The following is a 17,123-nucleotide window of genomic DNA, read 5'->3' as shown; positions in this document are numbered from 1 at the left end:
TTTGCTGGATCCGGTGTTGGAGGTGTGGAAGAAGCCGGTGTCTTCCTCGGCCGTTCATAGGGCTGTGGCCAGGAGGTATCGAGCTGCACCATCTGACCCTGGCTTTCTCTCTAGACACCCTACGCCGGAGAGCTTGGTGGTGCAAGCCTCCTGTTCCTCAAAGTCAGCGCCTGGTTCCTTCCCGACGGTGCCTGGAGACAGAGACTCCAAGAAACTGGATGCGCAGTCCAAGAAAATATTTTCGTCATGCAGTTTGGCGTTGAAGGCCACCAACGCCACGTGCATTCTGGGGAGGTACATCCATGCGCTGATGGATGATATTTCGTCTTCATTCACGGAGCTTCCCCAGGGTCTTTTGGATGTGGTCTCGGACGCCCAGGCTGCCGCGACCCAGATTATCCAGTCTGGGCTGGACACGACCGACTCGGTGGCCAGGGCGATGGGCACGGCTGTGGTGGCAAGAAGACAGGCCTGGCTCCGAAACACAGGGTTCTCTGCGGATGTGCAGTCGACCCTGCTGGACCTCCCGTTTGATGGGGACAGACTGTTTGGAGCCAAGGCAGATTCAGCCTTGGAACGATTTAAGGAGAGCAGAGCCACAGCCAAATCGTTAGGACTGCAAGCTCCTTCTTCCTCTGCCTCTTCTAGAATTTTCAGGAGGTTTCGGGGATTTGGGCGTGGCTCTTATTCCTCTTCCTTTCGGGGGAGGTTCCAGCAACCCGCCTCTTCCCTCCCCTATAGGTCATTTAGAGGGAGGGGGAGGGGTGGGGTCCGTACCAGAGGAGCCTCTCAACAGCACTCTGCCTCTTCCTCGTCCTCTGGAGGGGTGCAGCAGGGGAAGCAGCCTTAGGCTTCCACCGTTTCCCACTCACTCCTCTCCTGTAGGGGGAAGATTACAGCGTTTTCTCCACAAGTGGAAGTCTATCACAACGGACACTTGGGTTCTCGGCATTGTGGGAAAAGGCTACGCCCTTCCCTTTCGGGAGTTCCCGCACCTCATCCCGCCCCGCCCATCTTATTGTTCAGAAGAACACCTCCTGTTGCTAGAACAGGAGGTTCAAGTCCTCCTTTCAAAGGGCGCGGTAGAGTTGGTCCCAGAGCAGGAAAAGGGTCGAGGTTGTTACTCAAGATACTTCCTGATTCCCAAAAAGGATGGTCAGTTGAGACCAATCCTGGATCTGAGGATCTTGAATTGGTTCCTCAAACAGGAAAAGTTCAAGATGCTGACCCTAGCACAGGTGCTTTTGGCGTTGAACAAGGAAGATTGGATGGTGTCTGTCGACTTGCAGGATGCTTACTTTCATATCCCGATACTCAAGTCGCACAGGAAGTATCTCCGGTTTGTGGTAGGGTCGCAGCACTATCAGTTTGCGGTCCTCCCGTTTGGTCTTACTTCAGCACCTCGAGTCTTCACAAAGGTGATGTCAGTGGTTGCGGCGGAGCTCAGAAGGAAGGGGATAGCAGTATTCCCTTACTTGGACGACTGGTTGATCAAAGCCAAGTCCCCGGAGCTTGTGTCGCATCATCTGCAGTCAACAACCCAGTTGTTGTTCGACCTGGGCTTTTCGGTGAACGTGCCCAAATCTCACCTGGAGCCCTCTCAGCGCCTCCTGTTCATAGGGGCAGTACTGGATACAACATTGAGTCGAGCCTTTCCTCCGCCTCAGCGGATTCAAGATATTCAGGAATTGGTTCCAATGTTTCGAAATGGAGCGGTAGTTCCAGTCCTCAAGGTCCTTCGTCTGCTCGGTCTGTTCGCCTCCTGCATTCTGTTGGTCACGCATGCTCGCTGGCACATGAGGGCTCTTCAGTGGTGCCTCCGAAGGCAGTGGTCTCAACACAAGGGAGATTTAGAAGGTACTGTCAAGATCTCCAGAGATGCTGCTGTGGAATTGAAGTGGTGGATTGCGGGCAACAATCTTTCACAGGGGAAGCCGTTCGCGCAGTCGCCACCAGTGGCCACGGTAATAACGGATGCCTCCACCCTAGGATGGGGAGCTCATCTGGGGGATCTGGAGATCAAAGGGCTTTGGTCTCCAGAGGAACAAGTGTTTCATATCAATCTGTTGGAGTTACGGGCTGTACGTTTGGCTCTCAAGGCCTTCCTCCCATCCCTTCGTGGTCAGTCGGTACAGGTCCTGACGGACAATACTACCACGATGTGGTACATAAACAAACAGGGAGGAGTAGGGTCGTACCTTCTCTGCAGAGAAGCTCTTCGGCTATGGTCCTGGGCAAAGGACCATCAGATTTGCTTGGTGGCAAATCATCTGGCCGGGGTCTTGAATGTACGTGCGGACAGTCTCAGTCGCCAATTCTCGGCAGACCACGAGTGGCGTCTCCATCCAGATCAAGTCTGTTTAATCTTCCAGATGTGGGGGTTTCCTCGGATAGATCTGTTTGCCACTCGGGAGAACGCGCATTGCCCGTTATTCTGCAGCCTCCAGTATCCGATGCAGGGAGCGTTGGGGGACGCGTTTCAGATAACCTGGTGCGACCAGTTGCTTTACGCGTTTCCCCCCATACCCTTGATTCCTCGAGTGTTGAGGAAAATTCGCCAAGACCGGGCCCAAGTCATCTTAATAGCTCCGGATTGGCCAAGGAGGGTATGGTACTCCGACCTTCTCCAACTCTCACTGTGCCCTCCGCTCCGTCTCCCTCTCAGGGCAGACCTCCTCTCGCAGTCGCAGGGGCAGGTTTTACACCCCAACCTCCAGAGTCTGCACCTACATGCTTGGAGATTGAACGGGGCAACCTGAGTTCCTTCTCTCTCCCACCTGATGTAGTGGATGTTATCTTAGCGGCCAGGCGACACTCCACTAAATCTATCTACGCTAATAGGTGGTCTAAATTTGTTATGTGGTGTGGAGAGAGACAGATTGATCCCTTACATGCTCATCTGTCACATGTTTTGTCTTTTGCACTGTCTCTAGCGCAGAAAGGTTGTGCAGTAGCTACCATTAAGGGTTATTTGTCGGCCTTGTCAGCCTTCATTTGTCTTCCAGACCAACCATTGTTATTTAAATCCCCTATTGTTCTCAGATTCTTGAAAGGTCTTCTGAATCAATATCCTCCAAAACCATTCGTTATGCCTCAATGGGATTTGTCCTTGGTCCTGACTTTCCTTATGGGGTCCCCTTTTGAGCCTATGCATTCTTGCCCCTTAAGGTATTTGGTTATTAAAACAGTATTCCTGGTAGCTATAACATCTGCAAGGAGAGTGAGTGAGTTGCAGGCCTTATCGGTTAAACCCCCTTATATAACGTTTTATGGGGATAAGGTGGTGTTGAGGACCAAGGCTGCTTTCCTTCCGAAGGTTGTTTCACCCTTCCATTTGGCTCAGACAATCACTTTGTCCACGTTTTATCCTCCGCCTCATCCTTCAAAGGAGGAAGAAAGACTACATCGCCTGGACCCAAAAAGGGCGTTGAGCTTCTATATCGACAGAATGAAGGATATCAGGCTGGAGGATCAGCTGTTTGTCGGATACGTGGGCAAGAGGAGAGGAAAGGCAGTCCACAAGAGAACACTCTCCAGGTGGGTTGTTCTTTGCATTAAAATCTGTTACTCTTTGGCAAAGAAGGATCCGCCTGAGGGCATTAGAGCTCACTCCACCAGAGCTAAGTCGGCCTCTTCGGCCTTGGCCAGGGGTGTTCCTGTGGTTGACATCTGCAAGGCCGCAACTTGGTCGTCCCTTCACACTTTTGTGAAACATTACTGTTTGGACTCTGAGGTCAGAAGGGACGGTCATTTTGCACGGTCAGTGCTGCAGGATTTCTTGGTTTGACCATTTAGGCACCCACCGCCGGGCGTGGTACTGCTTTGGGACTCTATTCATCAGGTGAGGAATCCACAGGTAGTTGTATCCATCAGAAGAACGAGTTACTTACCTTCGGTAACGACTTTTCTGGTGGATACATTAGCTACCTGTGGATTCCTCACGGTCCCACCCGCCTCCCCGTTGCCTTTTTGGTCTCTCCAAGCAATCCTTGAGTGTGCTCCTTTTGGTCTTCAAAGTTGCAATACATTTTGCATGTATGATATTTGTATATATGTGTATATTTATATATAAATCTATATATATATTGGGTATATACATGATTCGTATGTATAAATATATTTATTTGTTTAAAAAAAAAAAAAAAAAAAGGTTATATTAAATCTACAGCTATTTTATTGCAATGTTGTGTGATTTACAATATTAAGAGATGTTGCTTTGCTCTTTCATTGCATTGGGTTATTATTATTATTCTCATGCACGTAAAAAATGTTGGTACTGTCATCGGCACGTCGGCGAGGACTTCTTATTGCCTGTATGACGTCAGACGGCGTCGCGTGGGCTAGAGTGACGTCCTCGTCGACGTGCAGAGACTAGTAAGAAGATTTCCGTCAAATGCTGGCGCCATGGGAGTATTCATCAGGTGAGGAATCCACAGGTAGCTAATGTATCCACCAGAAAAGTCGTTACCGAAGGTAAGTAACTCGTTCTTTAGTTACATTGAAAAATTTAGATTTTCCTAGTAAATTTATGAAGGAAAGTCTTAATTTTATTAAAGACACGGAGGCGAGTATTATGCTTTCTCTTTTCTTTATTTTTAAACAGCAGCTGCAGTCAAACTACAAAACCTATAAGGCAAACGACAGTAGCCAATGGGAAACGATTAGTAGTCCATGAAATACACCAATAGCCATCGAGCTGACCCAATACTACGTATCTGAGAACAGCCCTCTTTTCTTGTGCGACCTTAATAAGAAACAAATAAAGGAAAAATGGTACAACAAATACATATAGCCATTAGAACGAATAACATCAACTGAAGAGTCCCCTAGAGTCCAGCAACAGAGTCCGGAAGAGTATGTGGTTGTGTGAATTGAGAATTCCAGGAAGGACGACAGGACGGAGTCCCAGCCGGTGGAGAAAAGAAGCAATCCTTAGGCTGAAGTCTGAGTCATTGAGGAAGCTGGAAGGGAAGGAAAAAACAAAATCGTGAGAATTGTAGAGGTGGGATAATACTCACCTCCGTGTCTTTAATAAAATGAAGACTTTCTGTCATAAATTTACTAGGAAAATCTACATTTTATGACGAGAGCGGAGGCTCCTATTATGCTGTTTTAAAGCGAATCAACAACATTTAATGAAGCATGGTGAATTGGTTTACAATAAAACACTTTAAAAACATTGTTATTAAACCAATCAGCTGATCTGAGAATGTCCTCAAGGCGAGAACCGGCCCAAAAGGCTTTAGAAGCCCTAGCTCCTCTGGCTGAGTGGACACCAAAAATGGAGATATCAATACCAGCAAGGGACATAACCCAACGGACCCAATGGGCCAAAGTGGGAGAGGAAACAGGATTGAAAGGTTTTCTAAAGGATATAAGGAGTTGGCAAGAAGAGGAATTCCTCAAATCGGCTGTCTGGTGTTCATAGGCTTTCAAACACTGGCCCATACATGACTTGGGGTGATCAGGGAAAAAGGGTAAAAAACTGATGAAAGGCTAGTTTTGGTACGTCTATAATCATTAAAAAGAACATCTGTTGGAGTAAACTGACGAGCTGTAATATCTAGCGCTCTAACATCGGACAAACGTTTAAAAGAAACAAGACATAGCAGCATGGTAAGTTTGGCGGACAATTGTTTTAATGAAAGCATTGAATTATCAGGCCAAGAAACAAAAAGATTTAATTCGGTATTCACATCCCATAAAGAACTGTATTTGGGTTTAGGAGGATTAGAAAACTTTACTCCCTTTAACAAACAGCAGACCAGTGGATGTTCTCCAACCGGTTTTCCATTGATGAAAGAATGGTTAGATGAAATCGCTGATCTGTACAAATTTATACAGGGAGTGCAGAATTATTAGGCAAGTTGTATTTTTGAGGATTAATTTTATTATTGAACAACAACCATGTTCTCAATGAACCCAAAAAACTCATTAATATCAAAGCTGAATATTTTTGGAAGTAGTTTTTAGTTTGTTTTTAGTTTTAGCTATGTTAGGGGGATATCTGTGTGTGCAGGTGACTATCACTGTGCATAATTATTAGGCAACTTAACAAAAAAAAATATATACCCATTTCAATTATTTATTATTACCAGTGAAACCAATATAACATCTCAACATTCACAAATATACATTTCTGACATTCAAAAACAAAACAAAAAAAAATCAGTGACCAATATAGCCACCTTTCTTTGCAAGGACACTCAAAAGCCTGCCATCCATGGATTCTGTCAGTGTTTTGATCTGTTCACCATCAACATTGCGTGCAGCAGCAACCACAGCCTCCCATACACTGTTCAGAGAGGTGTACTGTTTTCCCTCCTTGTAAATCTCACATTTGATGATGGACCACAGGTTCTCAATGGGGTTCAGATCAGGTGAACAAGGAGGCCATGTCATTAGATTTCCTTCTTTTATACCCTTTCTTGCCAGCCACGCTGTGGAGTACTTGGACGCGTGTGATGGAGCATTGTCCTGCATGAAAATCATGTTTTTCTTGAAGGATGCAGACTTCTTCCTGTACCACTGCTTGAAGAAGGTGTCTTCCAGGAACTGGCAGTAGGACTGGGAGTTGAGCTTGACTCCATCCTCAACCCGAAAAGGCCCCACAAGCTCATCTTTGATGATACCAGCCCAAACCAGTACTCCACCTCCACCTTGCTGGCGTCTGAGTCGGACTGGAGCTCTCTGCCCTTTACCAATCCAGCCACGGGCCCATCCATCTGGCCCATCAAGACTCACTCTCATTTCATCAGTCCATAAAACCTTAGAAAAATCAGTCTTGAGATATTTCTTGGCCCAGTCTTGACGTTTCAGCTTGTGTGTCTTGTTCAGTGGTGGTCGTCTTTCAGCCTTTCTTACCTTGGCCATGTCTCTGAGTATTGCACACCTTGTGCTTTTGGGCACTCCAGTGATGTTGCAGCTCTGAAATATGGCCAAACTGGTGGCAAGTGGCATCGTGGCAGCTGCACGCTTGACTTTTCTCAGTTCATGGGCAGTTATTTTGCGCCTTGGTTTTTCCACACGCTTCTTGCGACCCTGTTGACTATTTTGAATGAAACGCTTGATTGTTCGATGATCACGCTTCAGAAGCTTTGCAATTTTAAGAGTGCTGCATCCCTCTGCAAGATATCTCACTATTTTTGACTTTTCTGAGCCTGTCAAGTCCTTCTTTTGACCCATTTTGCCAAAGGAAAGGAAGTTGCCTAATAATTATGCACACCTGATATAGGGTGTTGATGTCATTAGACCACACCCCTTCTCATTACAGAGATGCACATCACCTAATATGCTTAATTGGTAGTAGGCTTTCGAGCCTATACAGCTTGGAGTAAGACAACATGCATAAAGAGGATGATGTGGTCAAAATACTCATTTGCCTAATAATTCTGCACTCCCTGTAGTACGAAAGGACTTACCTTTGCTGGCTTCCGCTGCCAAAAAATTAATCAAAATTACATCTGTTGTAAAGGGATCAACGTGTTTTCCCACACACCAGCTATGCCAGAGCGACCAAGCTGATCTTTAAGCCTTTTTTGTTCCTGGAGCCCAGGCCAGATCGAGGAAGTTTGAAGCTTCTGACGAAATAGGAAGGAAAGATTGGGGTTCCCTGATATTTTCCAGGCCGAAAGAGAGTAGGTTCTGAAGAATTAGACTGTGGGGTAGGCCGAGGGGATTGGTCAGGAGATCTGGAAAGGAGAGAATTAAGAGAGAAGCATCTATTGAAAGTTCCAGGAGGTTGGGAAACCATACCTGGGAATGCCAGAAAGGAGCTATGAGAACTAAAGTTGCCTGTTGACGTCTGACTTGAGCCAGCAATCTGGAGATTATGATGAACGGAGGGAAGGCATAGTTGAGGGGGGAAGAAGAAAAATCTTGAGAAAAAGCATCGAAGGCTAGCGCTAGAGGATCTGGGCGCCAGCTGAAGAATTGAGGGAGCTGTGTATTGAGACGAGAAGCAAAAAGATATATGTAAAAAGGACCCCACTTGTGCTGTAGAGTTTTGAATACTTCGGGATGGAGCTTCCAATCGCTGGAGTCTCGGAAATGGCGAGAATGCCAATCTGCTACGGAATTGAGACTGCCCGGATGGTATTCCGCTTGCACTGTGATCTTGTTTTGAAGACAAAACTCCCAAAACCCTTTCGCCAATTCCGCTACAGGCTTGGACTTTGTGCCTCCTAGGTGGTTGATGTAACGAACTGCCGAAATGTTGTCCCTTCTGAGAAGAACCGAACAACAAATCCTGTCTCTTGCCAGGCTTTTGAGTGCAAAGGAGCCGGCAAGCATCTCTAAACAGTTGATGTGCAACCTTGACTCCTCTAAAGACCATGTGCCTCCAGTCAAGATTGGACCACAACGGGCTCCCCAACCCAGCAGGCTTGCATCTGATTCTATCACAAGATCTGGGGCTGATGCGAAGATTGTCCTGCCGTTCCAGGCATCTAAATGGTCTATCCACTACTGAAGTTCCAAACAGGAATCTTGGTCTATATCGATGGTATCAGAATAGGCAAGACCTCTTTGGAGATGACAAATTTTTAATCTCTGAAGAGCCCGATAATGTAGTGGCCCTGGAAAGATGGCTTGAATTGAAGATGAAAGGAGGCCTACAATTCTTGCCAGAGATTTGAGGGAAAGGAGAGAACTGCAAAGGATCATAAGGATTTCTGATTTGATGGATTTTATTTTCGTTGACGGAAGAAGAAGGGTAGCAGAGACAGAATCTCCTGAAAAACCTAGAAACTCGACTCTTTGAGCTGGGTCTAGAAAATACTTCTTTTAATTGATAACGAAACCTAGATCTGAAAGAAGGGTGCAAGTGAGCTGAACATGAGATAGAAGAGCCGTGCGGTTCTGGTTCATGATGAGAATGTCGTCCAAGTAAATAATCAACCTGATTCTTCTGGCTCTGAGAAAAGCCACCACTGGTTTCCAATTGCTTTATAAAGTACCATGGGGCTGACGACAGACTGAAGGGTAGGGAAGTGAAGTGGAAAGTTTGGTGGAGCCATTGAAATTGAAGAAATTTCAGAGAATCTGGGTGCATGGGGACTGAGAGGTACGCATCCTGCAGATCGAGACGCACCATCCAGTCGCCCTGGAGCAAAGAATCTCTGAGATGGAGGATAGTTTCCATCTTGAAATGGTTATATACAACAAATTGATTGAACTGTTTTAAATTGATAACAGGATGCATCTTTTTGTTTTTCTTTTGGACCAGAAAGACTGAGCTGACAAAACCTGAGGGATCTAGGGAACAAGGGGCGATTGCTTGTTTGAGTAACAGCGATTGAATTTCCACAGAGATCAATTCCGTCATTTCAGCAGAAAACTGAGGAGAATGTGGGAATGATTCTTGAAAAGGTTCTGAGTAGAGTTCGATAAGATAACCCTGAACGGTAACCCAAGAATCTGCTGTTATATCTCGCCATTTTGGAAGGTACAGAGCAATACAGCCCCCCCACAACAGGAGAACATGATATGTGACTTACCGGGTTGAGAAGAGAATCTGGTGTTGCGATTGCCTGTTTCTGAACCCCCTGTTTCTTTGGGGGTAAAATTGTGGCCTGTACTCCTGGTAACTGTTGTTGCCGTAGTATCCACGGGAACCTTGGTTGGAGTAGCCACGGCTGGCAAAGCAGTTCCTGCCTCTGCCGGCCCTGGAGAAAACCCGAGATGAGAACATTTTCCTCAAGGATTGCTGAGCTTTGTCCAATGATGCAACAGTATTTGCTCAGCTACTTTATAAATGAGTCACCAAAAAGAAGACCCTCAGCCTTGGTACCTGGATCTGAACCTGCAAGGTTGACTAACTTGGGGTCCAGTTTAAGCAGGAGACCTTTCCTCCGTTCATGAGTTATTGCCGCGTTGGTGTTACCGAGGAGACATAAAGCGCGCTGAGCCCACAGCGACAATGCCATAAGATTAACAGTAGCGTGTTACAAACGGGCAGATTCAGCTATGTCGAATATACGGGTCAAGGGACCGACAACATCCAAGAGTTTATCTTGGCAGTTAGACCAAGCTTTGTCCACACCCTTACGAGGTTCTTTCCCAAATTTTGTAGAGAACGTAATTGGAGGGGAGTCAATAGTGGGAGTAACGGTAATTTTAGAGGGTAAAGCGGGACGTGGGCATGCAGACTTCAACTTTGCACGTACTTGCTTCTCTAAGGGGGTACGTAACCTAGAGGTAACGTAATCTGCCACATGATCAGCAGGTAACCACTCAGTAGAGTGTGGGTGCTGAATATTGTTGGGGTCAAACATTGGGATCCCCCCGCATCCATTATTTTGCATGATCCAAGGAGCTCTTGGCTCTCACGTTTAGATTTCTTGGGAGGAGGAAGGGAGAAAACATCTAAGTTGTCCTTATTGAATTATCCGAATCCGACCGACGATCATGCAATTCATCATCTGTGTCAAGAATTTTTGTAATAATAATCGAGGACACATGTTTAGATTTAAGACATTGTTTTAGAGGGTCCTTTGATGGAGGCCTTTGAGGAACCATGTCCTCTGTCCTGTGTGAGGAAACCTCACTTCCCAATAGCGTCATTTTTAAATCTTTTGAAGTACTAGGACACTTTCTGCTATCCCCCGCAGATTGGGCCATCATGGTTTTAGAAACCAACTTGACTACATAATTCTCTTAGTTTTTAGCTAATTTGTCCCAAGAAGCTGAGACAGCTTGCTCCACTGAAAAATGAATCAAATCATTTAAATTGTCTAAGGATTTCTTCCGCCTCCTCCTGGACACGCCGAGGAAAAAGGGGACCTGTCCATGGTAGAAAAAATGCAGTATTTAATAATAAAACCAAAAAACAGGAATGAAGGGGTTAACTTTCCTCACAGAAAAGGCTAGGCCCCGCCTAGGGGCGTGTACCCACTGAATTGAGGAAAGCAGAGGCTCGTACGTATGAAAGAGCGCACCCGGCTGTCTGAGGGTAAAAGGATAGGCGCTGAATACCGGCTAAGCAGAAATATGAACACAGACAGTGGTAAGGTGGGCAGACGCTTAGACGGTTCCCCTCAACTGCCGGTGAAAAATGGCCACCGCGAGCTGAGGGGAAAACGTTTAGATCCAAGGAACTGGGAGCGCGCGACGTGGAGCGCAAGGTTGTAAATGCAGCTACAAGCTGACTTCAAAGAAAACGTGTGCAAGCAAAGCGCGTATTAGCAATGAAAATACATCATGCAGAGCACATAAACGCCGTTAAGGAGCAGAAACAGATAATACTTATCGTGACTGCGAGCAGCTAGAAAAGAGGGCTTTTCTCAGTCAAGATACGTATTATTGGGTCAGCTCGATGGCCATTGGTGTATTTCATGGACTACTAATTGTTTCCCATTGGCTACTGTCGTTTGCCTTATGGGTTTTGTAGTTTGATTGCAGCTGCTGTTTAAAAATAAAGAAAAGAGAAAGCGTAATATGAGCCTCCGGTCTTGTCGTAAAATTGCCCATCTTGTGGCAATTACAGCTATCTGGGCCACAAACGATTGTCGCTCTGAAAAATGAGTTGTAGTTCTATTAAAATTGGGAATCACTGGCCTCAATAGAATCTGTAGTTCTCTTTTCTAGTTAGTAGTGAAGACAGTGAGACTTTTGGAGCCCACCATGCAAGAAGCCTAAGTCAAGAACTTCCAGTGGGGAGAAGACACCCTTTGAATCTCGAATAGCTGGCTGATAATTGAATTGAAATGCATGTATCAGCTCTGCACAGAGGAGACAAATCTCTATTCCAGATTTAATGTATCCTAGACATGACGTGCACTGCTTTACAGAACAACTAGGGGTAGGAACCAGGGAAATTTCAGACAAAATAACTAAATCCCACAACCAGTGACTTAACTGGTGTACCATTTAAAAAGCTCAGTTTGACCAACTCTGAGGTTAGAAAGTATCCTGTATCCTCTGCCTGCTGCTATAATGAATTTATCTGTTCTTGCCAGAGATAATGTGAACGTTCTCTCCTACTCTGCATGAACCTCTGCTTCCAGCATTTTGCCGCAGGACAAATAACCATCTTGTGCTGACCTAAAGTGGACCAAGGTGTAATGTAGCCTACTTGCCCATGTGTAACATCCTTCCTGATTTCAAAGCACCCCTCAGGACCTGGGACAAATCCCCCCTGGAAGGATTTCATTTTATCACTTTGTACTGGTCATTTCTTGTTGAACTGAAAGCTGAGTTATCGAGCCCAGTACAGTATGCTGGAGTGTATGAAAACCTTCAAACCAAGAACCTGAGATGTCTCAACTTTGCTGCTATTTTCTGCTTAGGTTTTGATACAGTGTGCCTTCTTAAAGATATTTTTTTTCCAAGAAGTATCCTGTGTGCCAGGGTGAAATCTTTTCAGAGGGACCGACTTCACACTTGTATACAACCAACTTGCTGTTCTCTGAGAAATAGCCCATTGCTTCTTCCATTACTAGTGTCCCACTGACTACACACACAGTTCCGCACGAGACTACTGATGGTGGCTATAAGTGACCATAGTGTGAAAATTCATGGTGCATGGGAGGAATGTGTATTTGCTCACTGACTTCACTTCTGAATACCTTTGCCATGGATCTGTTGCTGATCCAACAACTGAGAAAACATAATTGGTTAGCAATTACTCAGATTTATTTCAAACTTCTCACACAAGTCTTTCATTGCAGAAGGGTCACAGTCTTGAGTCATCTGAAGAATACATTCACATTTACCAGCCAGCATAATGTCTACATTCACAGGATTTCTCAGACTGGGAAGACGATTGTTCTTAGAGTCCAGTTTTTCAGGTATATTAGATCAGTTAACAAACACAGAGTTGAACATTTGAAGTAGGTGCATTTTAAGAGTTTATGGCACTTTGGGTCTCTGATGCAGGCTTAAAGGATGCATTGAAATGGGAGGGTTCGGTTAATGCAGCATGTATAGACAAGTATAACTGGATGGACATAGTGGTGTTTTTTTCCTCCAAATATTGGAAATGTGAGGAAAGAGGAAACTTAATAATAAAATACCAGGTTTGTGCTAGACAGACAGTGGTTAAAAGACCACGAGGAATTGATTTGTTAGAGCTTTTCTTAGGTTTAATTAAATATTACTAAACTATGTTTGTTCTACGGAATATGTCTAACCCATGACTGCTACATAGAATGTTGATATTTGTAAATGGAACGAAAAACGGTTGTGTGGGTACCAGTTTTTTTTTTTTTTTTTTTTTGGTACTGAATTCCTTCAAAAATGAGTGACATTTAAAGCTTTATTTTTTTAAGTGACCAGGGAGGATAGCTTAAATAAACAGTGAAGGTTTGTTGACCAGTCTGGCCTGGGTCTTCTGGACCATTGCCCTAGCAATGATTCTGAAATGGGACAGTCAATCTTTCTACCTCATTAAGCTTATTACAGGAGTTTCTTAATGTATTATAAAAGTGACAAATTCCATTTTGCACTGTTTCACAGGTGCTGGTCGATGTCCCTTGTACCACTGACAGACACTCCCTAATGGAAGAAGACAATAACATTTTCCACAAGTTGAGAACGAAAGAGCGGCAGATGTTTCCATTACTTCAGGTGGAACTGCTTGTGTAAGTATGACCATTTATATGCTGTTAATGTTAACAGAGCTAGATCAGCATGTATGGTGCCCCTGCATGCTATTAAATACCTTTGTCTCTACGCCTTCACCTGCAGTATTTGGTTCTTGAGCACAGAGTGTATAAGTTAGCCTATAAGAGTTGAATTCCTGCACCTTGCTTACAGAACCAAATGTGAGCTGTCTCTGGATAAGGCTATAATTCCGTTCCAAGTAGTTTTGTTATTCAGCTTATCTTATTCAAGTGATAAGTATTTACTGTAAGCTGCCCAAAATATATCTATCTTCCATCAGGGTAGAATCATTGTGAATGAGAGGGCTCCTGCACCGAGTTCCTTGCCCCATACACAAGATTTGTTGATGAACAGACCCACTAAAAACACAGACTGATTCAAATAAGCTCTTCGGCCGAATAGGGACAAAGATGGATTTTTTAGGGTCACTACCTGCATGCTTTGTTAAATTGTCTCACTCCTTTTGGGTCACACATACCGCCTTTGTGTCCTTTGTTTCCTGCTTGAATACTCCGAGTTCTCTCTGCAACCCAACATTGCTTAGGTTTCTCCCATCTCCAGTATCTTTGCCTCCCACGCGTTTTTTTTTTCATGATGAAGTTATACATACATTACATCCTTATTATATATTCATCATTAATGTAGTGTACACAGACATATGTATAAATCCTATGCTTCTCCCCCCCTTTCAGTCCCAAGTACAGCTCTTCAGTCTTTAACCAACAAATTCTGCCGTCAAAGGATATCGGTGAACTTGTGTCCCGCGGTTTAGATCTTTTCCCCTTGATTTCACGGCCTGGCCTTGCATTACTTCTCCCTGTATTCAGTAGTTTGCCATGCAGTAACTTCGGTGCAAATATTGATCAGACCGTTCTACCCGAGTCTTAATGCTTTTCTTATATGCTTGGTCTGTGGTTAATGTATTGTTTTTTTTACTGTAAGTATGCTTTTATGGCAAACTTCTGTTGAATAAAGCTTATTTGATTTGAATTAATTCACCTCTTCCAGTTCGCTGAATGTTTTAGTTTTAAACCATTTTGATCTCTAGTTACCAGTACCCTGCGTGGTTTAAACATGCCTTATCTCCTGTCCTGCATCCCCTTTACACCCCCCAAAAAAACTTTCACCTCTGCCATTGTGTAGATGTCTTAAAAGCAAGTATGTTGCTCCTTTCCTTTAGCAATAGATAAGCTTTTTTTGCTTCAGTTGACCTTAACCTTACCTGACTGCACTACAGGAAGCATCTCATGTTCATAATTGTTGAGAACCATACACAGTCTTTGCATGCTTTGAAGCTCTAGCCAAAAGTGGAATTACATTTTTACCAAATTGGAAATCCTTCAAACCACAAACATCACCATAGCCTGCCTCTCTGCAGCAGCCTTTTGTATCTGGACTTGTTTGTTAGGTATATGAACTGCATGCCTCCTTGTGATAACCTTAGAGTGCTTAGGGTGTTAGGGCGTGGGTACATCCAAAGTAAGAAATTGAGATATATATATATATATATATATATATATATATATATATATATATATATATATATATATATATATATATATATATATATATAATATTAAAGAATTTGTCCTCAGACAAAAGTGCACCCCCAACAGGTTATTATTTATTGTGGAATGCAGCAAATCCAGCAACATACAGAGAATTCTTTAGCATGTTCACTTTTGAGGCCTAACGCATTTCAGACCTCACCATCCTTGTTCACAGGTCAAATTAATGGGTTTAGCAGATTAATTGCAGGCACCTGATCACTCAGTTAAATACCAGTTTTACACCAGTGGGCCTCTAAAGTGAGTTGCAAAGTGCATCTTGGTAAAAGTAGTCCTGCACATTTTTATTTCATCCCCAGTGGGTTGTTTAAATATATGTATCTTACCACAAAGAGTCAGAGAATTGGCCCTCTACTTTACTAACAAAGCTTGTTATTTTTATTGTTATTATTATTTAGGACATTTCATTTTCTTCATCTAAATGCAGGCAATTGAAAGTCAAAATCTTACATGTAGATACGAAAAAATAGACGAATTAATAAGACTTTAGCAATGTTTATTATAACCTCTTCTTTTGTATTCCACGTTCAGGTCAGGAATCCGTTCTGTGAAACCTGGTGGCAGTGTTGTCTATTGTACGTGCTCCCTCTCCCAGCTGCAAAACGAATGTGTGGTTGAGAGAGCTGCAGAGGTTGTAGCCACTGACCATGACATCCACGTTGAACTAGAGGATCTGGGCCACTTCCGCGAACTGTACAGCAACACGTTTCGTTTTCAAAGCACATGCAGGGTGGGGGAGCTCATTCTTCCTCACCTCACAGCAAACTTTGGACCAATGTATTTCTGTAAATTAAGCAGAGTAAACTAGAACTATTGATACAGGGCATGGTCAGTTTAAATAGAGCCTGTTGGTCGGTGGACCTGTTATAAACTGTATTTATCGGCAGGACGTATCAACATCCCTGACTTACTGACCATGATTCTATTTCATATTGCATGGGATCTTAATGAGAATTTTTTCTTATGCAAACTGTTGGAACTAGAGCAAACTTCACAAAGGTTCTTTAAGCTGTTACTGCATGACTCCTTCATGTTAGCCAGATGTGACAATTCTAATGAGCCTGACTTGTATTGCAGGAGATTTCAATTTCTTCAGCTCTTCATTGCATCTCCAATTTGGATTGAATTTGTACTGAATTGGATTACTTTTCGATACAGGATTAAAAAAAATAAACATTGCCTCATAACTAGTGTACTTAATTTGAAAACCAAAATGTGATATTATATTCGGATGGTCCTGTCCTCATTTAACGAATATTCAAAGGTGTTGACAGCATTAAAATGCTTTTTCCACATGCATCTCTCTGTTTAGTCCTGTACACTTGAAAAGTAAAGTTGCAGATTAACTAATCTCATCAGTTTTGACAAATTGAGTGTAATCTGTAGACGGGCCGGGCTTCCATAAAACCCCTGGTTGTCGGTAATATATACCTTCTTGCTTCACAAATGCAGGTTCCACCAGCCTGTATACTCATTGAATGAAGTCAGCGTGCCTAGATGTATAAAAGCAGATTACAGCAATCCCTTATTCAGTGCTTGGAGTCCAACCTGCTTAGATTCTTTCTGTCCGACTAATGACTTCTTCAGCTGAATTTTGCTGGTTATATCCTGTAACAGTTGGCTTGACCTACTCCATGATAAAAAGTTTATGAAAGTTCATTTGGCATAGATAACTTGCAGGAGTTGAGTCAGAAGGTTGAAAGTGTGAATGATTAGAGGGCAAATTAATTGCTCCGTGCTTTGTTGAGAGCAATAGGAAACTCCTCAGATAAATGTGGGAGCGATGCATTGCGAAAGGAAGGCATTTTTGGTGTCCCTTTTCAGTACAGATGAGAGACCTTAGATGGAAGACACAGGAAGATGTGAAACCCATTGACGGGGGGATTAGAAATATGTGGATGATTAGTGCCCCTGCCAGAAGAATTGTGAAAGAAGAATATATTTGAGGAAGTT

General features: G+C 43.8%; 1 protein-coding gene across 3 annotated transcripts in view; it reads left to right on the top strand.

Annotated features, from left to right (window-relative positions):
* Positions 1 to 16,357, top strand: part of NSUN4 (NOP2/Sun RNA methyltransferase 4) — a 49,801-nt gene extending 33,444 nt beyond the window's left edge. For all 3 annotated transcript variants that reach the window (XM_069232752.1, XM_069232754.1, XM_069232753.1), the window contains exons 5-6: positions 13,456 to 13,580; positions 15,702 to 16,357. In XM_069232752.1, the coding sequence (XP_069088853.1) occupies positions 13,456 to 13,580; positions 15,702 to 15,978 (402 nt within the window). In that variant the 3' untranslated portion in view covers positions 15,979 to 16,357. The remainder of the gene's footprint in view (positions 1 to 13,455; positions 13,581 to 15,701) is intronic.
* The last annotated feature ends 766 nt before the right edge of the window (positions 16,358 to 17,123 follow it).

Source organism: Pleurodeles waltl, chromosome 4_2 (genome assembly GCF_031143425.1).
Source record: "Pleurodeles waltl isolate 20211129_DDA chromosome 4_2, aPleWal1.hap1.20221129, whole genome shotgun sequence".
Lineage (NCBI taxonomy): Eukaryota > Metazoa > Chordata > Amphibia > Caudata > Salamandridae > Pleurodeles > Pleurodeles waltl.
The sequence above is the reverse complement of the archived record's forward strand: the minus strand, read 5'-3'. Positions and strand labels throughout refer to the sequence as shown.